We start from the raw sequence: 23,193 nt of genomic DNA, 5'->3' as shown, positions 1-23,193 counted from the left end.
TAGTTAAATGTCAGGACACACAGAGTAACACTCAACAGGAGTACTGAATTATTAAGTGAGGTACAGAAGCCAGAAGCTAAATGCTTTTCCCTAAATTGCTATCATCAATTCACCACATTCTGCTGCCAGTGCTTCTCTCTCCAGTGCTGTTGTTGCAAATGTTGCTGTGTTTGAGGCTCTGTCTCTACGACTTCTTCTCTGTTACCAGATGGGTTGACTTACAGTATGGAATGTGTGTGTGTGTGTGTGTGTGTGTGTGTGTGTGTGTGTGAATTTCAATAAATATGTTTCAGTAAATATATATAATCATATATGATTATATATGTATATGTATTTCACATATGTGAAATATATATTTATTAAATTGAGAGAGAGAGAGAGGAAGGGAGTGACAGAGATAGAAAGAAACATCAATTTGTTGTTCCACCTATTTCTGCATCCACTGGTTGCTTCTTGTATGTGCCCTGACTGGGGATTGAACCCACAACCTTGGTGTATCAGGACAACACTCTAACCAACTGAGCTACTCAGCCAGGGCCTAGGTGAGATTGTTTAATAGTAATGATTAAAGGAAAACAAAATATTTCTAAACTTGATCTCCAACCTTCCTGTGAAGGGTCAAATTGCTAGATGGGTGTGTTGCTCATGCACACCTGGAAGTGATTATCCTTTTAAAAGTAAATCAACCTGGCTGGCGTAGCTCAGTGGATTGAGCGCGGGCTGTGCACCAAAGCATCGCAGGTTTGATTCCCAGTCAGGGCACATGCCTGGGTTGCAGGCCATGTCCCCAGTGGGGGCCACGTGACAGGCAACCACATGCTGATGTTTCTCTCTCTCTCTTTTCTCCCTCCCTTCCCTTCTCTAAAAATAAATAAATAAAATCTTAAAAAAAAAGTAAATCAACTAACCAACAACCTATCTGGTTCCTTGGCTACCAGGAACCAGAATCAACATTTTAAAAATAGGGGCAAGCTTCCTTGAACAGTCAGACCACTAGTTGTAAAGGCTGCAAAGAAGTGGTACAAGACTGTCTTGGCCAAAAATATGGTCGTGATCTGTTACCCTGAGTGTTCCAGACAAATGCAAAGTGGAAGAAAAACAGACTAAATCGATCCTCCAATTCTCATTCATGGTGTCCTTTTTAAAATGGGATTTCCCCCTTCCTTCTTAATGACTATGTATCATAATGAGTTAGTATCAGCTCTTTAAAGAGTTGGAGCCAGTCCAAAGAAAGGACACAGGACTGCTGCCCTTTTCACCAAAAAAATCTTTCATTAACTAATGTTGATGGAAGCACATTTCGACACATCAATTTGTATGGCAGTTGAATTGCTGCTTGTATTGAACAGCAAACCAGAAAACAATAAAGCAAAACATGAACATGCCAGTGGTGAGCAAGGGGGCAGAGTGGCTCTTTAGTTTTTCCATGCCTATCATTTGTGCTAAAGTTGGTCAGAGACAAACAGCAAGATTGCTTGTTACAACAACTAATCACACTCACTTTTTGTCAAAGCATTAGGTCACTTCAGCTTCCTGGAGGTTTCATCCATATTCTCTCATCTTGTGTCCATTTGCAGTAGAGTAGTCACTTCTCAGCAGTGCCCAATAGTCATATTTCATCAGCACAGGTTAATAACTTTGTTTATCATTCCAAATGCATGTACTTGAACAGTGCACCTAAGAAGTGAGCAATTGCACAGAGCAGTGATATAGACAGGAGAGGAAATTTGGGGGATGTAAGCCAAGTAGCAGTGCTAGAGAAATAGTAGATAAGAAGGGTAGATGACATCAGAGAACTCCTGAAGGAAGTGAAAGAAACAAAAACATGTGCATTTTTTAGAATGAGAGTACAGAAAAGGGTACAATTAAGTCCTGAGTGATACAGATGAGAACATGACATCGTAGATGGAGCAGGAAGTAGAGGAGCTGAACTCTAGCCATGGCTCTAGCACCATCCAGGTAATCTCAGGCAAACCACTGGCCGCCTTTGAGCCTCGTGTCTCCCTCTGTTTATGGTAGAATGAAACGTTTCACTAAATAGAAACGTTTCACTAAATTTCACAGAATAGAAAGTTCTTGCCCACTCTAAGTTCTCCAAGTCTCTGAATAGAGAAAAAGGTTCAATAATACCACATCCCTAGAAATGTTTAAAAATGACAGCAATCCAAGTAAAGCTAATTTAAGTAAAAGAAAGTAACGTGTTACAAGTCCAGGAGTTAGGTGTGCTTCAGGCAGGAGTGATCTGTCCTCAGCCAGTTCTCTCTGTCTCTTGGCTCTGCTTTCTTCTTTGCCAGCTTCACTATTGTACAGGTTTCTTTTACATCATAGAAAATACAGGCTACTATAAACTAGTAGCTTCAGGAGGAGAGGGATTCTCTCTCAGTTTCCAAAGGAATTCTGCTGGCATTGCTTAGTTTATATGCTGTAGGAGGTAAGGTGTTCTGACTGGCCAGCCTGAGTCATGACCCACTTTTGTGGCAGAAGAGGTTCATTGGGCCCCTTGATTGAATGTTTCACAGGAATGTCATGCACGAAAGGGACAGGGAGTTCTCACAGGGAAGGGATGTGGCACAGAGAAACACAGAAACACAAGATGTCCATGCCTGCTCTTGACATAAGCTGGGATGACAGCTGGCGGAGCTGAACAGGAGGGGGGTTCTATATTTTAAACACCAATTGTAAGAATTCTTTTGTAGCTGTTTTTGTTCAGCCATCCAAAATCAAGCATTCTTACTAGTGTCAGCTTTGTTGGAAGACCAACGTGACCTTTACGTACCTGGAGAAAACTGGGAACCTAATTTTTAATTGCAGTAACTCTACTACAAAATTCTGTAGGTAAACTGAACTTAAATCTATTTTTTATCAGCTGTGTGAGTCGATTTGGGCTATGTAAGTGATCCATTATTCATTATTTGTCCAGTAAGTTTTAGCTAAGGTGTGTGATGTTTGCCATACCAAGTTGACTCCAGAGGAACAGGATCAGTTTCCTTTAATGGTTGATGGACTCCACCATCCAACTGTACAATTCCATTGTACCATTCAACAGTGTAGTCATTACAAGGAGCCCAGGTCTGAGAACCCCCTGATATCCTTAGGTTGTGTAGCAAAATGGCTACATCACGTAGGAACAGAACAGTGATCTTACAAACATTGAAGAGAGGTGTGTTGAGGACATAATTTACTGAAATCAGTTGGAGCCGGCATCTATTGCTTTGGCCTGTCCACTCTGCCTTCTTCTGTTAACAGCACCCTGATTTTGCTTTGGCTACTGTTCCTTCTGTCCTTTATCCAGTCCTTTGGGGATTATCAGTGAAAGCACTCCGTGCTTTCCCCTAGCCAAGCAGTAGGCACGAGACCTAAGCTAGGCTCATTAGCTCTTCTCTTTATGGAATTTCACCTTGAGTGGAATGACACAAAGATTAGAGGCACCCAGGATAAAGTGCCCATTAGTTCACGCCCCCTGCATCCCTACCCACCCAGACCCAGTTGTCATCTTTCCCAAGCCTGGATCCTTTTCCCCCACATCTCTATTAGTTACTCCTATAGCCTTCTCATTGATTCCAAAGGCTTTCTGTTCAGTTAGCAACTGGTTGCTGTCAGTTAGCAAGCAGTAGGCACCAAACTACCTCCAAATTCCATTTATTTAGGTCTCGATTCTGTGAGTTGGCACTGGGCTCAGCTGGACTCCCACCTGTGTCATCTGTGGTCATCTTCAGTTCAGCTGGGCATCTCTGCTTCTGGGCATTTGCTGGCTGCCAGTGGGGGCAACCTGCAGGGTGTCAGGGGTGGGAAGAGTCCTGGACCATGTGTCTCTTGTCATCTCTGCAAGCTGGGTTCATTCAGATGGCAGTGACAGAGTTCGAAGTGGAAAAGTGAAAATGTGTGACCTCTTGAACCCTCAATGCAGATTTACACAAAGTTGCTTTTGCTGTGTTCTACTTACAAAATCAAGTCAGGAAGCAGCCCAGATGCAAGATGTGGAAAGTAGTGCTTGTGGCCCCTTCACGGAAGTAGCTACAATGTCACAATGCGAATGAGTAGGGACACAAGAAGAATAATTGAGGGCACTTAATCTACCACATTCACTTTGGTTTCTGCACGATACAGCTAAAAAATCTTATATGCCCACCAAAAAACCCTTTAAAAATCCACTCTAATGCATTTCCATGCTCCTTTAACTTTATCATAACTGATTATGAGAGGTGTGGGAGCAGAATTCAGCTCCCCTCTGAGATACAGAGCAAAACTACCTCTAATCCTTAATCCCAGTGCATTTTGTCTTGAGAGGCTTGCTTGCCATCCAGTCTCAAGGCGCCATCACCATCCATTATATCATCCGCTAGGTCTCCTGAAGTGTCAGTGTATTGCCCACCCAGCTGCGAGATGTACCAGTGTGACTTGGCTTTCCACTATATTATTGCTTCCTGCTGCATCTAGTGTAACCCTTGCTAAACACATTTGCATTTGCCTTCCTGGGATGTATATATATATAATTTCTGTAAGTTATATTTTCCTTTTATGCAGCAAGGCCCCTTGTAAGCTATATCCATCACAGAGTAAGGTAAATGCTAATATTAATGTGCGCTGCGGTAGGTGTTTATTGCCAGTTGTCATCCAAGTTCTGACTCAGCCCAGCCCTCTCTAGGTTTGTGAGATCTAATAAGATCATAGCACCGGGTGGTATAGCTGCAGGCAGAAAATCCTACTTGCCAAATATATGCATATATATTTTTACAAGTTCGTAAATTAATGGAGGGCACTAAGACAGCATGGCTGTGCACAGGCATTTAGGCAGAGCTCTCTTCAGTTGACTGCCTCCCCGTCCAGCCACTGAGTTCTCTGAGACGGTGCCAAACTCTTGGTCGGGTGCAGCTTCAATGCTTCCCACCCTTTCAGTGTGAAATGATAATTAATGTGACTTCACAGTTAAGGTGGTGTTCTACTTCCATTAATAACACCCATTATTCCAGGGTATTTTAATACGGTTATAAAAACCAACTCTGGAGGTGGAACTTGGCTTGGGAATTTAAGAGCAAATGGTTTGTTTCTAATTTTTCTTTCAAAAGAAAAACTTTTTTTTTTAAGGAAAACTTTGTGTTACTGTTGAGTTATACAAGCACTGGACCCAATTTCTAAAATGCTGGTGTGATTTTGGATTTGTGATGGACTTGGTCTCCTTCTCCGGTATCTCCACCCTCAGAGCTAGGACCTCCCAGGGCTTCCCAGCCGGCGTAGGTCTGGCTGGGCCCTGCGCTCTGCCACATCTCATCCATTGGGACGAGGGGCTTTCCGTTCACAGTGCTTCTCACACTTGACAACGAATTCTATTTCCTGGCAGTAGTTCATACAAGCCACTGGCTGAATTGGGTTTGATAATAAGATGCAACCAATTCTTACATCATATTTTAATGGCTGTTTTACTTTCTTATTATAGATCTGCTGGAGGAGAGCCACAGAAAAGACGAAGAAATGGAGTCTCTGCAGGTAAACTAAATTCTGCTGTAGGGCAGGTATCCTGGGGATAAAAACATTTTTTTTTTGCTCTGTTAGGCTTTAATATTGCCCCATTCAGACCACTGTGGCAAATGGAGTAAAAATATATATTAGAACTTTAAAGCCCACGTTGGACTTTGCTTCCTGTAGAAGTGTTTAAGAGCATTTATAATCTCCTAAAGCAAGAAGCCAACTCAGCCTTCATGCTGCTCGTGAAAGGAGCCTTTATTCCTTGGTGTAACTTCATAGGAGCTGTAGCATTAGGAAATGAAAGCAACATCTTTGCGATGTCATTTTCCCCAAAACAGGGCTGATGAATGAGGATGGATTCATGGCTTCTACATACTCAGGTGAAAGTTAAAAGTGTTCTGACTCCATGAATGGCATCTACCAGTGACCAACCCAGAATATTAACACATATATGGACCTTAGACTTAGCCTGTCTAAGGCTCTCAGTTCACTATGCATTTATCCACATTTCCTGAATTGGGAAATTGAGTTTGAAAAGTTACACTAGAATTTTAATTGACATTTTCAAGGAACAAGCAATTGATATTAACTTGGCATTTGACCAGAAGTTCTCTTTCTTTTATCTTGGGCTGACTTACAAATGGGTAACTCAAGTGTCTGTCTTTATTAAGGGGAACATAATCAGTTACACTCACATGACAGCAGCAATTCACTTTGAGTCAACATGGCAGATTAAGAACAGAAAATACTTTGGACATTTAAAGTTCTTCTTGGGCCTGGAGGTACGAGACAGGACCGGGGAGTGATGTCATAAGTGGCTTGAATGCTTTAGGGGTAAAGTTATTTCCTCTGGCAAATGAAGGATGGGTTAGGCAAAGCCCAGAGAGCAAGGGAAATGGTCTGTAATTAGGGATTCTTCTATGCGATGCTGTAGCTGTAAAGCGAAAATTGTATAATCGATCTGAAAATAATCAAGAAGATCTACATATCTAACAAAATTGGCTTGTGTTAGCCACAGTTTTGTACAGATTAAATTCTTCAACATCTTGTGCTTTATTCAGGTATAAAAGAAGGAGCTTTGTTTGGTCTAGTCTGGGGCTAGGAAAATCTCAAGTGCATACTCACCCTGTATATCTCAGAGAAACTGTTATCAGCACAGCTGTTGTTATAAAAAAGCAAAGCTTTTATGTACACTAAATGTGTATACTGGGAAGGTAATGAAGGCTTTCTGAGACATTTTGGTTATGCATCATGTTTGCCATTGGCCCCCGAACACCACATATCAACATACTTATCGAGTACCTAGTACATATCTGCCCTTTTGAAATGGCAGCACAAACCTTTTTGTGTTTATTTCTCTCACAATATGAATGTTGGAACAGTAATCCTGTTAAATTTAATAGCCTATGATGCTTCTCAAATATTTATTAAGTACTGGCAGCATTTTCTACCAAAATGTCCACCGAGTGCAATAGAATGTGCCAGCCAACTAACTATGCACATTTTAAATGTAGGGCACCATCCAATATGATGTCCAATGGCAGAAAAGTTCAATGTTGGCACTTGGTAGAGGCAGCGAGTGCCTAAGACTAACACTCCGTTAAGACCGAAGAAGGAACTGACACTCTCTGCATTCACAAGAGCACGGAGACACATCACAGGAAACCTTTCATGCTACAGACTAGAGGAAAACCTATCAAAAGGTGCCAACATTCCTGACTTTCCACATCCGAGTATCAATACCACAGGTGATAGTTTGAGAAATGTATTAAAATTTGTCGGTTGAAATTCTGCAGTCCCACAATAGAACTTTGGGGAGAAAAAAGACATAGCAATTTTTTAAAAAATGATAGCCCCAAGGACTGGAGATTGACAACTGTGAGTTTTAAGTCTTGTCTCTGCTTCTGATTCACTGGGTAACCTTGAGTAACTCAATTAACTTTGCTGTGCCTATTTTCTCATCTGTAATATGAAATCATAAAACCATCTTCCAGAAGTGTTTAGTGTGGATTAGATTATCCCAGAAGGGAGAGCTAAATATTTAATTCCAATTTACAGTGCTAGCAAATCCCCATGTATCCAAATTGGAGTCGATTTTATTTACTCATTATCATCATATAATTATGTGTAACAGACATTCTGCGCTGAATGTTATCCTCCTTCGGGGTAATGGGTGTTTATCTCTAAACCCTTTCCAGTTCCCTGTAAGTAAACAATGCTCCATATACTCATTGAACAAATATTTATTGAGCACCAGTTCTGTGTGAGGCATGGTACTAGGTCCTGCAGATACCAAGACAAGATGCGTACACTGGAAAGCTTCTTGTCTTTTACACCACAATTAGTGGAAAAGAATGCTAAGTAGGAGTTTATAATAAAATATTTTTAAAATGCTACTAGAGGGTTATTATAAGTCACATGGGAACATATAATCAGAAGATCTGTCTTTGTTTGGTGGAGGTATTGGTAGGTTGGGTGTACGTGTAGGGAGTTAAAGGTGAGAAGGGTGAGCTGGGGTAGAGGGGCAATCCAGTAGACTTCCCAAAGGAAGCCAGTGTTTAAATGATAACCAGGAGTTAGCATTGATGAGTCTGGAGTCAAGATCAAAGCTTTAGGCAATGTCATGGCTATGGTAAGGCTTCAGGTGAAAGAGAGCATCAGTATCATGTTTAAGGACCTGAGAAAAGTTGTGGGTGGTGGAATGTAGTAACTGAGGGAGCAGAGGCAGGATAGGAGTTTGGAGGGCAAGCAGAGGTCTGAAGGACCCCTAAAGGAGTCAGGCTTTCACCTTAGTGTATGGGAGAAGAGGGAAGGGTTTGAAACAAGGGTAAAATGTGATCAAATTTTCATTTTTAATGTGTGACTGGCTGTAAAATCAGTGGAGGCAGGCGAGATTGAAATCAGGAGGACCGATTATGCAGATATTTGTGAGAAGGTTCACACGGACTGATAGTGACCTGGACTGAGTAATAGCAAAGAGCGTGAAGATGAGTGGGTGACTTCTTAAGGTGTTTTAGTGTATAAAAATCTACAGAACATTGAGATTGGTTGTTAGGAAGTAAAAGGAAGGAGTTAAGAATGATTGTTAGGTTTCTTGATTGGGAAACTTCAAGGATGGTTGTTATTTGGTAAAATAAGGAGAAGTTGATTAGTTCAATTTATATTTTGAGTTTGGGTGTCTTGAAACATCAGGTGTCAGTGTTCAGAGAGGGGTTTATATATGAGCTGAGAAGAGTTTTAACTGGACATACTGAATCTGGTGTCCTTAGATCTGGTTTTCACATCATATACATGATACCACAAGTCACAGGAGCAAGGAGAACTCCCAGGGAAATATGCAGAACAAACTGATGAAGACTCCAGAGAACACCAACACATAAATGACAGGCTAAGGATAAAAATCCTGCAAAGAAGTCTAAGATGTAAGGAAAATAATTTCAGGAGAGCATAGTGCCATAAAGCTTAGCCAAGAATATTTCAAGAGGAAAATAATCAATAAAACAGAATAAATGTTTGTTAAATCCCTGAATTCACTTAGCTAAGGGGTTTAGGTTTTAAAATAAAAGTTTACCATATGATGGGTTGTAGTTCCCTATCCTACCTATGAAGCAACTCTCAGGTCTTTCATTTTCCGAAATACCCACCACCCAGCTCAGAGCCTCACCATAGTAGGGACTCAGTAAATCTCTGTTGACTAAGTGAGCAAATAAATGCCACCATATCAGTGTATTGTTTATTCCTGGCTCTCTTGAAGGTCTGCCTATTAGGAAAACAACCACCTCTGTCCCAGAGTTTATTTTTTGTTTAAAAATCTGGGGGGCGATTTCCAAGTTCCGTCATCGCTGTGCACACACACACACACCTCACTCCCTTCTTCTCTCCAGCCCTCTTTGGCCTTCCTCCGTGAGTGTATTGAAGCACAAGGTCAAGGAGTGAGCAACGCAGCAGCAGTACAAGTAGTGGAAATGGAAGAGGATAAAATGGTAAAGGGGGTAGGTGGCAGAGAGCACAGCTTTTTCAATCTTCTGGGAATCACACACAATAGAATCAAACATATTTGGAGGTGATTTGCACAAGGCAGCTGGGAATTCCCAAGATTCTTCACTGGAGCTTAACATTGTCTGCCTCCATTTCTTGTGTGTGTGTGTGTGTGTCTGATGTGACATTCATTTGCAGTTATATTGTGGGTGCTACTCTTCTTAGAAACAAAATATTGTCTTTGACTAGAAATGTGTGGTGCAGGAAGAGCCTCATTTGTGTATGGGTTTGAGGTACACTGAACAAGCAGATCCTGTCTTTAATCCTCTGGAGATCAGCTGAAACATTTTAAATTATATACAAGGTAATTGGTTTTTTCTCAATTTAGTTGAAAAGTACTCAGTGATTGACACCTTGCTAGTGATGGCTGATGGTGGTAGGTGCTGCTGTTGCTTTCTGTTTTCATTTAAAAATTACCAAACTACTTCTCATTGATTACTTGCTTTTTCCCACTGTTGTTCTGTGATTTCCCAGAATGCAAATCACACTGAAAGAATATCAGTGAAGAAAAGCTTCAACGTGCTACTTAAGACAGTCACTAAAAAGAGGAGCTTTCCGGAAAACATGCATGACCCTTCTCTCATGTAAACTTACAGTCATCTCACTCTTCATTTTGTTTTAAATGAGATAAAACTAGGTGGTTCTGAACATAACTTTTCTTTTTCATTTCCTCTTTTACTAGGCCATCTTTAAGTCACTTTGAGGCAATAACCGTATCTATAAATTGGGGACAATAATAACACTGACTTCATAGGAGAGGATCAACTTGAATAAGAAATGTGCAAACTTCTGTGCCTGGCAGCACCTCTGTAAACGCTGATTCCCCATGCTGACGATTTGCTTGCATCTACTGTGTACCAGACATGGTTGGTGCTACCCCCTGGGGAGAAAGGAAATGCCCCTGCCCTCTTGGAGCCCCTTCTTCCCTCCTTCTCCACCCTTCTCCAGCTTTAGCCTCTCCTTCTCTCTTACTCTCCCTCCCTTTCATGGGCAACCATGATTTTAAGGTCAGATGTGGTCAGATTGTGCTAAAGGAATTGTTACATCTTTGGATAACTACTAAATATAATGACAATGTCCCAGTGTGGCAATAATTAAATTGATTATATGGGCTACATATGAGTAACAATTACTTACTTTAAGAGAAAAAGGGAGCATTTTAACTGTAGGATTTATGATCTAAATATCACAAATACTTCTGGCCACTTCATTCAGTATTAGTATTTTCACTAGAAATGAATTAAGTTATTTGTTTAATTAAAAAGTGGTTTTATGGTTTTTAAAAAAGTAATATATTTTTCTCTAAGACATTCCAGAAGCTATGCCCATGAAGGATATTAAATGACATTATAAACATGTTGTTTTTCAGATGACCCATAATTATATTTAATTTCTCTCCCAGATAGCTTTTAAAATAGTCTGGAACCTGCCACTTAAAGGATTTTATTTATTTTTGGGAAATGTTTTGGGAGTGGAGGGCACATACTTGATTTTGCTTTTGTCACCTAAATAGCACTTAGGCATAAGCACTTGGAGGAGCAGAGAGGAGAAGATAACCTTTTTCTCGGCCATTACTTCATGTCCGCTGCTATGGTGTTGCCAGCATGTGGCAGTATGTTGTTTTTAAGAAAAAAAAATAGAACTCAAATTTCTCAGTTCTCTTGGAACAAGTCTAATAAATATTAATATAAGGGTATTATAATTGGAAAAGAATTCTAGTGTGGAGTTGGCAGACACATCTTTGGAGATTAACTAGACAAGAAAAACCACCAAAGACAAAAAACTAACATGGGCAAATAAATCGCCCTGGCAGAGGCTGACAGCAGAGCACGGTAACATCTCAATAGTCCCAGTGGATGGCCAGTTCTCCTGGTAGCCAACCGTGTGACGAGCTGGACTAGTGACAGACCAAATGGGGAATTTCTGTGGCTTTGCTGTCAGTCACATCTGCCTGACTGTAGAATGCCCATAACGTATAGTTTCAAATCCCATTGTGGTTTGGAGATTTTAAAGTTTGTGGGGAGAAATGCCAGGACAGGGTGGCTAAGAGTCCCTGAGTCACTTTCGAAGGGAACATGAGGGTAAAGTGGGTGCTGTGTCCTAACACCAGGCCTCTGGAAGGTGTTAAAGCAGTTCTTAAATTTCCGCAGAAATTCTGATTTTCTTGGGAGATACTAAAGTACATTTTATAAGTCCTAATTTAAATAAGTGGATAAATTAGAATTGACAATTAAAGGCTTTGTTAAACTAAAAGGTAAATTCAGTATTCTGTTCATTCTGAGGATGACTCATAAGATTTATAAACAGACTCATATAATTCTAGAAGCCCAAATGTCAAAGTGTAATGCATACCTACTCATTCTTCCCAAAATGCATTCCTCAGAACATAGGCAAATCACTGCGTATGTGTTTCTCTTTTTTTATAAAAACTATTCTGAACAATAACATAAATAAAACAAAACATGGGTGATCATGGAGGATGGGAGGGTTGGGCAACCCTTTGCCACTTTCAGGGAGTGGTGACCTAATGCTTCATTCAAATATCTCTTTTGTCAAAAGATGAGGAGGCTTACTAAGACTTAAATTCAATGTGAGGCCTCAAAAGAGACGAAGCTTCAGAAGTTTGTGAGGGTCAGCAGGGCCTCAGCCAACGGGATCAGCACACTTACGCTGACTGCGTCAAGGAGCCTCAGGAGAGCAGGCAACCAAGCTCAGTAAAATAGATTCCACTTGAAATGTCTGCGTTCATTAAATTTTATCACCCTATTTTACCTGAAATTTGCAATTTAATTATAATTCCAAATTTATGACAGAATTAAACTGGGAAATTGAAAGCCCCAAGAGGAAAGTATTCATGTGTCTGAATATACGGAAGTTGATCGACTAGGTCATTTTCTTTGGAAGATAAAAACATAAAAACGTGGCCAGTTCTGTTTGTCCAGAGGGACGGAAAACACACGTGTTCAGGGTTGAGCTGTCTCCTTGCATCCAGCTTTTTAAAAAGCCTCTGAAAGAATAGATGCCATTTGGAAACATTTAAAAATGCAAAGACATAGTGTAGTCTTTGAGCTCAAAAGGCCCAAATTTTACTCAGTGACAGAAAGTTTCAAAAACTTGGTAGTGCAAATGAATAAAGTATGTGTTACAGATTTTAAAAATTGCTCTCCCAAGGAGGGAAATTATTTTATCTGTCTCTGTACACCAGGCCCTTTGCAGCTGACTCCATGAAAAGCCACATTTCCATAAAACGTCCCTTGGTGCCTTTGTCAGAGTCAGAGTTCTGGGCTCCCTGGGCACTGGGACTAATATGAAGAGCAGCGTGCATTTTCTTTTGAAAAATGAAAATGATCAAGCACGTCATGATGTTTTGCAGTGTTGAGCTTATCTGAGAGTTTTGCCATTGTCTCCATGAGTCCACTGTGGGTTGCAGATTAAGTGATCACTTCAAAACTGTTTTCTATAATGTGTATCTGCTTGTTCTTCTCCCATCACATTCCCAGACTGGCCTTAAACTTTGTACTGATAACTGTGTGTCTTAGTTCATTCAGGCTGCTACAACAAAAAACACCTTAGACTGGGTAGCTTAAACTAAACATTTATTCCTCAGAGTTGAACAGGTTGAGAAGTCCACCTAGAGGCTGAGAAGTCCAAGATCAAGGCAAATGCGCTATCTGTATTTAGTATTCATATCCATAGATTTAGTAGGTGGTGAGGACCCACCTTCCTGATTCACAGATAGCCATCTTCTTGCTCTGTCCTTATGTGGCAGAGAACAGAGAGAACACCCTGAGTTCCTTTTATGAGGGCTCAACCCTCATGACCTAATCACTCCCAAAAGTTCCTACCTCTGAATATCATCTGTCAGGGGTTAGGATTTCAGCCTATGAATTTGGGGGGCATGCAGACATCCGGCCATAACATCGTGTTCTCCGTTTGGTCTTCCACCTCCTGATAACACTGACAGCTGTGAAAAGCAGTATTTTAAGTAATGAAACAGTTGTGCACAACAAATTTAGAAATAAATGCTCAGTAAGAGTACGTTTCTGGTTGAAACTGCCTCCATTGACTCACAAAACAAATCTCCGAGGTTTGAAGCATTAACAGAACATCACTGGAAGGAGTTCAAGTTCTCGCTTCAGGGCTTTCACCCATCCCCGCTTCTGGCTGATTTTCCAGAATATAAAGAAATGCTGCAGACAAGTTCCCCAAGCCGGAGCCCTGAAAACTCACTAAGATTATGTTTCACTCTATTAACAAATACTTATTTAGCACGTCTTAATTCCTGTCAAGATTGGGCCAAATTGACCCCAGAGGGTGATGGTCTGTGCGTCCAAGGAGAAGAAAAGAAAAACCCTCTGACTTGTTAAGGAATGATATTAATAGCTCATGAGCAGTTCTTATGTGTCATGCACTTGTGCTCAAGCTTCTAAATATAGGTCATCTGTCTATTGTTACAACAATCCTGTACGGTAGATACTGGTATTCTCATTGTACAGGTAAAGAAGTTACGGAGGCTCATCACTTGTGCATCCAGGAAGTGGCCAGGCTAGGATTTGCATTAGAATCTGGCTTCCATACCACTGTACTTAATGCCTCATGAGCTGGCTTGTGGCGAACCGAATGTCTACACTTTGTTTGTTTAAGTTCCTGGCCTTTCTTTCTTTTAATTTATTCCTTTTTTTCTACAAAGATGATTTTTTAGCAAACAAAGCAAGCATTTAGTGTGAAAAAATACCAACTGACTCTCCCATCTCCTCAAAAAAGAGACCATAAAAAGCTAAATAATTGTTAGTAAATGCCTTATTTAAGGCAATACTGGGGACTTAAAATTGGTGAAACTTCTTACTGCCTTTCTATAACTTTGAAACTACTATAAATCCTTGGGCTCTAAGCTTATACACACACGGCAACTGAGACACTATCATGTAAATATATATTTGGCCCTTGGCATGTGAGGAAGATTTTAATCCCTGGTACGAGATTAGGAACAATCCAGTGATCTCAAGCACTTCTAGGAAGGAGAAGGGATCATTTTTCTTTTTCCATTCTGCACCTTTTCTTTTTGCTTGTTCATCATGTTTTAAATAAACAGACTGAAGAAAGTTGTTATTAAAGCCCTCCTCGGGCTTCTTCGATTTCAGTTTGAAACCAGGTTCAAAATATTCTGGCAAAAATTAAAGGCAACACTGAAAATGTTTGCATAAATTTTAAATTGTACAAAAAGTGATAAAACTAAAATGAACTGCAAGAATGACTAATAAGCATCTCCTCTTATACCTTTGTCTGTTCATCATAATCAGTGATTCTTTTGTTTTCAAAAAATTGATTCTGAAGTGCTTTTCTATTCTAGAATGTCTTCATTACACTTACTATTCTAAATGTAATTTGTTTGAAGTTTAATGTTTACCGTTAGAAGTATGAAGGCTTATTAGGATGCTAATAAATAACATTAACTGTCTGTTAACATTATTTCTATATTTGCTCATAAAATGAAGTAGAAAATTATTACCTAGAAGAGACTCCATGTCTTTAGTACATTCTGGTTGTAACTGAAATCCTAAGTTCTCATTTCACCGTTCGAAAGAACTAACAAATTTGTGACAAATGGGACAGGCTTGGGGGAAGAGGCCCTTTTGAGCCAGTGACGAATCTAAACTCCTGCAGCCGGATCTGAAAGACTGGGGGGAGCAGCACGGTCGTGCCTGCCGTTGCCCCGCAGAACAGCACAGCTAGCTGCGTTCAGATCCCTGCTCTCCTCCGTCCTTCCTTCGGGCGGTCCCTGCGGTGTTGACTGTGTGTGCTTCAGCTGGCCTCGGGTCAGGCCCGGGAGTAAGAAGGACTTGCCACTTCCTTAAGAAAGGCAGATGGCAAGAATATAATCCCTTTTATTATATAGTAAGTAAATATAAAAATATGTACCAATAATGGTTTTTATTTGAACATTAAATTTTATTGTGTTTTGTTATACTGATAACTGACATCTGTTGAAAATAAAATTCTGGAATGCGGTTCTGGCATGTGTACTTTTGAGAAAGAGGCTCTGGAGCAGTTTTCCAGTCTGTCCCCTAATCTCCACACACACACACACACACACACACACACACACACAAAATAGCCCCGATGGTAATAAAAAGGCATTTATTGTCTATTTGCTCATAAAACTACATTGTTAGCTATGGTATTTCCATTAGCTTCATTTCACGGAGCTATTAAATATATATATTAAAAGGTGACCTTTAATTTGTTTTTGAGAGTTAGTATGGACTCTTTTAATTCAGGTGGACCTGGATTATAGTCTAAACTCCAACATTAAATCACAGTGTGGAATTCAATACATTTAATATCTTTGAGTCTGTTTCTTTGACTTTAAGTGAACAAAATTAATAATGTTCGCCTACTGAGACTTTTTGTTAGCATTAAATGAGAACATATGTGAAAGCACCCGATACAATTTTTGGCAAATAATAACCTCTCAATAAATAAGGTTGCTTTTTATGATCCTGGTAATTTAAACGGATGTTTTCATTAATAGCCACAACACGCATACCAGTCCCTTTGTTCCTGAAATTAAACGAACCCTTTAGTGTTCCAGGAGCTTTGAGTGTGCTGCTCCTTCTCTCGTGCTTTTCCCATAGGTCTTTCCCTAAGGGTTCATTTTGTCCTTGTTTTTTTTTTTTTTTTTGGCTCAAATGTCAGCTCTTTGTAGGAACTTAACCTGACCCACCTGTCTACAGTAAACCTCTGCCCCTACCCTGCACTGCAGTTTCTTTATCTATCTCCATATATTTATTCAAAGGATACCGACACCCTTGAACAGAGGGTGGTCATTTTTCCTGTAAAGGGCAAAGTCTACATCTTTTCGATCTTGCAAGCAGTGTACTACCTCACAACAATTCAGTTCTGCCATTATGGAATAAAAGCAGCTGTAGACCATATATAAACAGAGGACTAGGCTAGGTTCCAACAGTACTTTATTTATGGAAACTGAAATTTGAATTTCATGTAATTTTTACATGTCATGAAATGGTACTTTGATATTATTTTCAGCCAAATATTGGGTTGGCCAAAAAGTCCGTTTAGTTTTTTCTGTAAAATAAAGACACAGTTTTCATTTATACCAATAACTTTATTGATTCGGATATTTTGAGTATGTTGGCTCTATCCTGCTATTGGCTTCTAGTCTTGTGGGTCGAAGCCAGGGGTGCTGCTAAACATCTTCCAATGCATAAGACAGCCCCATAGCAAGGAATTATTTGGCCAAAATGTCAATAGTACCAAGAAACTTTGGAAACCACTTTTGACACATTTGATCAGTCACAGCACCTTCTCCATACACTGCACAAATCTTTTGCATTTCAGTTGCATTATTACCTTTCTTGAAATCATAAAGCACAATACCCCAAAATGTGTGTTTTCTTCCATCTTCAATATTAAAATGGCTACACAAAAAATTCCTCAATTTTGATAAGTTTTTTAAGTGTATACTGATATGACAGCTGTCCCAATACAATCTAATAAAATTATTTCAATTGAAGTTAAAGGTAACTAAGCACTTCTAGAGCCATTGTACGGAAAAAAACTAACAAAATTTTTAGCCAACCCAATAAAAATGTAAAAACCCTTCTTAGCTCATGGACCTATAAAAACAGTCAGTGGGCTGAATTTGACCCACTGTCCTACTCTGATGACCCCTGTCTTGGAATGAACTAGTTTAATGGTTTTTGATCTCACAGATGTTTGCCTTTTAAAAAACTAACTGGGATGTGGGCAAAGAATAAATTTTTGAGTTCTTCCTCAAAGAATACATTTGCACTGGTAGAATTTTAAATAATTTTGCATATGGAAGGAAAGTATAATTTTGAGTAATTAGACCTTTCTGAACTTTTAAAATCATACACATCAGTGCTTCATTATCCACAGGTAAGGTTGTCAGTATTAAAAGTAGATTTCATTACTGACTAAAACTGCCCAGGTGTGCCTAACAAGCTCTTAGCTTATTTATTCTTTCATTTCATAGACTTTGGAATTTAGGATCAGTGCCTTCCAGGAATGATTTTGAAAACAAGACAATTGACGATGCTTTGAATTAAATCACTACTCTTTATTTCTAATCCTAAGGAGTAAAATGTTTTACATTTCAAGTAATGATTTTCCTAAAATTCGTGAGTTTAAGTTGGGTAAGGAGTTATTTGGGGGATTATTTTAAAAGTACAACGTGAGCCCTGACTAGGTAGCTCAATTGGTTAGAGCATTGTCCCAATACACCAGGGTTGTAGGTTCAATCCCCAGTCAGGGCACATACAAGAATCAACCGATGAAATAATAAATAAGTGGGACAACAAATTGATCTCTCTCTCTCTCTCTCTTTCCTTTCTCTCTCTCTAAAATCAGTAAATAAAATTTTTAAGTGTATATGATATTTTTTCCAAATGCGAGTATTAAAATGTTTTGAAATTATTATGGTCCTATCAGTGTTATTTTTATAGTTACTACTATTTATAGTGCTTTCAATGATTTTAAGACAGTAGCACTTTCCAACTCTTTTTCTTTACTCACATCTCTCTCAAACAGCCAAAGCTACAGTTTAACCTTCCACCCTGGGAAGATGATAGTCAGACTGCAGTGAAAAATCAGAGTGAAGCTCGAATGGAAGAAAAAGCAGTTAAGTATTTCATAGGTAGAAATATTTAGGATGTTTAAAACTAATAGTCAAAATACATTTACTGTATTTTACTGTAAGTCAGCCTTCAGATATGCTTTCCAGAAGTGCAACAAAAGACTAAGTTTGTTGGGTTTTTCCTTGATTTTTCTTATGTATTAATAATCACCATTGATTGTCAGAGTGTAGATAATCTAAGGTTAGTTTTAAATCCCTCAACTACCTTTCCCTTTGTACCTGTGTTTGTATATTAGGAAATGGAGATTAATAATAGCTTTAATCATAGTCAAACTAAAGTAGGAAATAAGAAAAACTTAACTCATTAGCCAAATATATTATTTAAAACTATCTGCTTATGTCTTGATTATCCTTATCAATAGCCTCTTTCTTTAGTATAGAACAGTGAGAGGTACCTGTACTCAGAAGCCCGCAGAAGGAATATGGAAATGGGAGTGAGAGTCTCTAATATAATGTTACTTGTGCTTAGTTCCTGAGATGAATTGAGTAAATGACTCTGCATCTAAATTAGGATGTGGATTATTGAAATTGCTCAAAGGTAAGCAGTTTAATTCCAAATGCAGACTGAGTGCCTGCACCATTTAATGACTCAACTGTGTGACATGCATGATAGCCAGCAATCAAGAGCTGTGATTCAAATATTCAGGAGGAAGGAGCTGGGGACATAGGGTTCTATGGTTATGTATGTTTCCTTGTGAACGTTCTTCACCTGGAAGCCGGGAGATATTTGCCCTTGAGGGCAACAAAGGAAATGTCAGCCTCACGGAGTCTCATTAGACCAGCTCTGTTCGGTGACAGTCATATGCACACCTTGAAAAAAAAGCACACCCTATTGTTTCCACAAGTTCTGTATGACATGAACCTACTCATAAATTATGCCTTAATCACCACTGCACTATGATTTGCATAAGAGTTCAGAGCACATTCAGCTGATGTATGACTAACCTCACAACGGGAGACATGCACTTTATTTCTTAAAATGTAAATCCTTGGAAAAAAAAATCACATGGTGTGTTGGCTTCTAGGCTGTTGGCTTTCTCCCCCTACTACTCAACTCCAGTTCCTACGTCTCTCTTGAGGGACAGTCAATCTTTAAAATTACATTGGTTGTCATTTGCATTGCCCCTAACCACCATCATAGCCTTTATATTACCTGCAAATAAATTTTAGTTGTTCCCCAGTCCAAATGTCATTCACTAAACTCTTGATACCTGGTTCTAGCAGTTTCACTGCGGAACTGAAACCACTTCCAAGGGTAAGATAATTCTGTGTCTCCTGCCCTTCATTTGGTTTGTAGTTTTATCCTGTAGGCCCCTGCCTATGCATCACATTGCATTTGTGCTTCAAAGAATCTTAAAGCAATTCTCCATTTTCAAGGAAAAAAGATTAAACCTCACTGCATTGCTTTGTGGTCTGAAATATAAAGGGTGAATCTGAGATTTTTTGGTATTAGTTTCATACAGTTGACTGGAAGTGTTTGAAGGGACTTTCAGCAAACCCGTACCTAACTTCTGGCTACATGTTCCAGCATGAAATCTCTTGAAAGAAACCAACAGAGCCACGTTTGCCTGTCTTTCTCTTCCACCTCATTTGCATTCCCACCCTGCGAGCCCAGGCACTCATCCCACTTCAGTGTCAGTGCAAAGTCAGCCTTTCCTGAAGGGTGTCAGACTGAAGTATAATGGTCCGTAATGGCCTCATAACAAACAAGATCGCAAACCAGAAATGCCAGCTTGGGAACACAGCAGAAGGACAGAACAGCTGAGCGCCGCTGGGCTCGGTCAGGGCAATAGTGGCGGATGGGCAGACAGATCAGAAGTGTGGAGCACACACTCTGACTCTGTTCTTAAGTCTTGTGATTGTTCTTGCTTCTGATTTTCTACTTTCTGGGTGAAAAACAGATAGCAAAGAACATTACCGGCCTCTGTGCAAGGAAATGTATCTTTTTAAACAGGCTTTTTTTTTTTGATAAGTCAAAACATCCAGGAATTCATATTGACAACATTTTAGACAAAATCTTGATGCTGTGGTTTCCTTTTCAATATTTTGTTATTTTGGACCCTTAAGTAGATTATTTGAAAAGGGCTCATAAGCAGCGAGTGAAGTGAGTTTACGAAGACTGACTACCAGTACTTAATGATGGCTAACTCCAACACTGGGGCTTGGGAAACCACGGCCAGCTGGGTAGCAGCACCCACCCTAAAGTTTCTCACAAGTATAGAGTAACGTGGTCTGACTTTTAATAGACCAAATACAATTTTATGTGTAGATTGCTTATTCATTTGGTAATTCAGAGCCAACTTATGCTATATTCTGTATCTTTTTTGATGTGGCAATGTTCAGGTCGTTTGTGATTTTTTATCTCTATTTTGTTTTCCTTTGCTTTAAATCACCACACAATGATCTTTTTCTGTGGTGGTTAATAACAGCCTTTTCTTTCTTTTAATATTTTGAAGTTTGGAAAGGAATACATTTGAAATTATTTCTAGCTCTTTTATTTATTAAAAAATGATTGGCAGTTTGTTAAGTGTAATGGATTGCTACGTGGAAATGCGTCAAGAAGAAACAGTACATATTTGCATTTAATTTTATATCGTTCATATAGGAAGTAGCAGGTAAAATGTGAGTGTTGACGAAACAGAGTTAGCACGGACAGGGAAAATGCCATGCAGTGGTCTCTCTGGAAGAAGCCAGGTGGACCTTTCTTCCAGAAGAGAGGCTTTGTGCTTTTCCAGCAGTGATGGGAGGGAGTCCCCATTGTGGGTTTTTCTTGTTTAAAATTATCTGTCTGCCATAAGCCTTCAGTGTCAGAGAAATTTCCAAAATCATTCTGTACTGTACTCTTAAAGCCTCTTAGCCTTGGAAGGGATAGAAATGGTTGGTATATTTTTATGCCAGTATCATGTTTTTTCATGTGCTACTGGATATATTTAAAGTATTCTTGGAAAATGCTGCATTATTGTGATAAAATGAAGCCACTGGACTTGTTCGCCTATGCTTAGCAAAGACAGAAGAACTCTGATTATTTAGACCTATTAGGCCTCCAATTCATGGCTTAGATGGATTGTGTGAATCAATGTGTCCAATTGATTGGCTCAGCTGAATCAAATAAACTGTTAATGATCAGGGATTCAGATACTAAAGATCCATTTAGTGCCCATATCCTAACTTAGCCTACAAATTTTTGCCCATTTCCAATGATACTAATGAATTTGCCTTTGTTCAGTTATAAATTCCAGTGTATACCCTGTTATGACCAAGTAGCAAAGGAATATATACAGCTCAAGGCAAGTTACTAACCTCATCATAAAAAGATAAAATACATATTTAAAGAATTTTTTAATAGAATACATATTTCTGTAGTAAATATGCTATAGGCTTCCCCCACTTGATCTGTCAAATAGACATAACATGTTGAGTGTAGCAGCATTGCTTTCCCTTGGAAATAAGGGTAATATTCACATTGGTGAGACCAGCTGGCTCCGTTATAACTCAGTGACAATGCAGTGACTACATTTATAATCTTTAAGAGTAAACAGTAAAATAATTGTTGCTATTTTATGTGTTAGACTTTTCCTTTCTTAGAAATAAACAGTAGTGGAAAAGAGAATAATATCCAATCCCCAAAAAAGCAATAGCAACAAAACAGGTTGTTTTCCCCAAGAACTTTTTGTTCAGAATACTTGAAGGAAATTTTTCCTTTGATTTTTGTTGCACCTTCCACTCCCAATTGGCATTTTCCCCTTTGTTTTTGCTATTATTTATCTAGAAATATTTCATACAGGAGAAATAGATTTGATTTAATGAAATAATTTATTTACATAATATTCTTACATCTTATTTCACATCTTATTTAGAGTAAAAGGACTTGAGGGCCCATGGGTGGGCTTCAGAGAGTCTGCAGTTCCCCTGAAAGTGTGTGCAGAATTATGTGTGTGGGGTGGGCAATGTACAGTCCTGGGGAGAAGATCAAGTTTCGTTAGACTGTCCAAGTCCATGACTACACAAATGAGAGCCACTGTCTTACTGAGCCCACCTGAAATATGATTATAGTGAGAGTGCCTATAGTTCATTACTTTGGGGGGCATCTCACTCTTCCCACCTCCTAACCCCACTCTCAGAGTCCTAACAGTCCTTTTCAGGACCCAGGCTCGAGCCAGGGGGGGAGGTGTTTGTGAAGGAGGAGCTGGGAAAGTGTTGAACCAGAAGGTTGATTTGAGCTTGACGGTCAAATCTGTGGAAATGGAGATTAGACTTCAACAACCAAACACTCCAACTGCAGTTCTAGTAAGAGTGGGAGAGGTTAAGAAGAATAGAGTTTATTCTGCTATAATTGCATGTTAATTCTAGGACATATACGGGCATTTTTATAGATTGTATTAATGCCACAGAATTGGCTTAAGTTACCTCTGTTTTAAGAATAAGAACAAGAGAGAAAGTATGCAGATATTTTATTTGAGAATAAGGGTGTGCAGTAGCCTAATTCCTTTACGTACAGAATTATAATAACCAACATTGTCTGCCAAAAAGGAAGTTGGCTATAAATATTTAAATTACAAAATATATTTCTTAAATTTTAAAAGCAAATTAATAAGTTTATAAAGACTAGGTGTAGGTTCTTTTTACTTAAAGTCTTAAAATTAAGACCAAAAAACTACATTTAGACAGAGCTCACTAATTGGCTTCAATGGCTGGTATCCTGTTAGTTATTGATTGGCAAATTGGATTATTTAAGTTTAGGTTAATACACTGAATGTTTCTATTTCCTGAATTTTCTTTTTCTGAATATGTACTTTTTTATGGAAAGCTGTCTTAGTACCATATTGGAATGAAGTCAGTTAAAGACATAAGTAAATTGCATCAAAATAATTATTGATTGGGAATGAAGTAGGTTATAGACAAATACACGTAAGTAAATTGTATCAATATCAAAATCATTTATTGACCTTTATAATTTAACAAAATGGAGGTTTTTTTTTTTTACCATTTCTCAACAGTCTTACAGACCAGGCACA

General features: G+C 39.1%; 1 protein-coding gene across 4 annotated transcripts in view; it reads left to right on the top strand.

Moving 5' to 3' along the window:
- CEP128 (centrosomal protein 128) overlaps positions 1-23,193 on the top strand; it is a 349,655-nt gene that overhangs the window by 269,413 nt on the left and 57,049 nt on the right. For all 4 annotated transcript variants that reach the window (XM_045823801.1, XM_045823799.1, XM_045823798.1 and 1 more), the window contains one exon: positions 5,435-5,484. In XM_045823801.1, coding sequence (XP_045679757.1) covers positions 5,435-5,484 — 50 coding nt within the window. The remainder of the gene's footprint in view (positions 1-5,434; positions 5,485-23,193) is intronic.

This window comes from Phyllostomus hastatus, unplaced genomic scaffold (genome assembly GCF_019186645.2).
Source record: "Phyllostomus hastatus isolate PE091 unplaced genomic scaffold, TTU_PhHast_1.1 phas_scaffold_501, whole genome shotgun sequence".
Lineage (NCBI taxonomy): Eukaryota > Metazoa > Chordata > Mammalia > Chiroptera > Phyllostomidae > Phyllostomus > Phyllostomus hastatus.
This window is presented reverse-complemented; position numbering and strand designations above follow the sequence as displayed.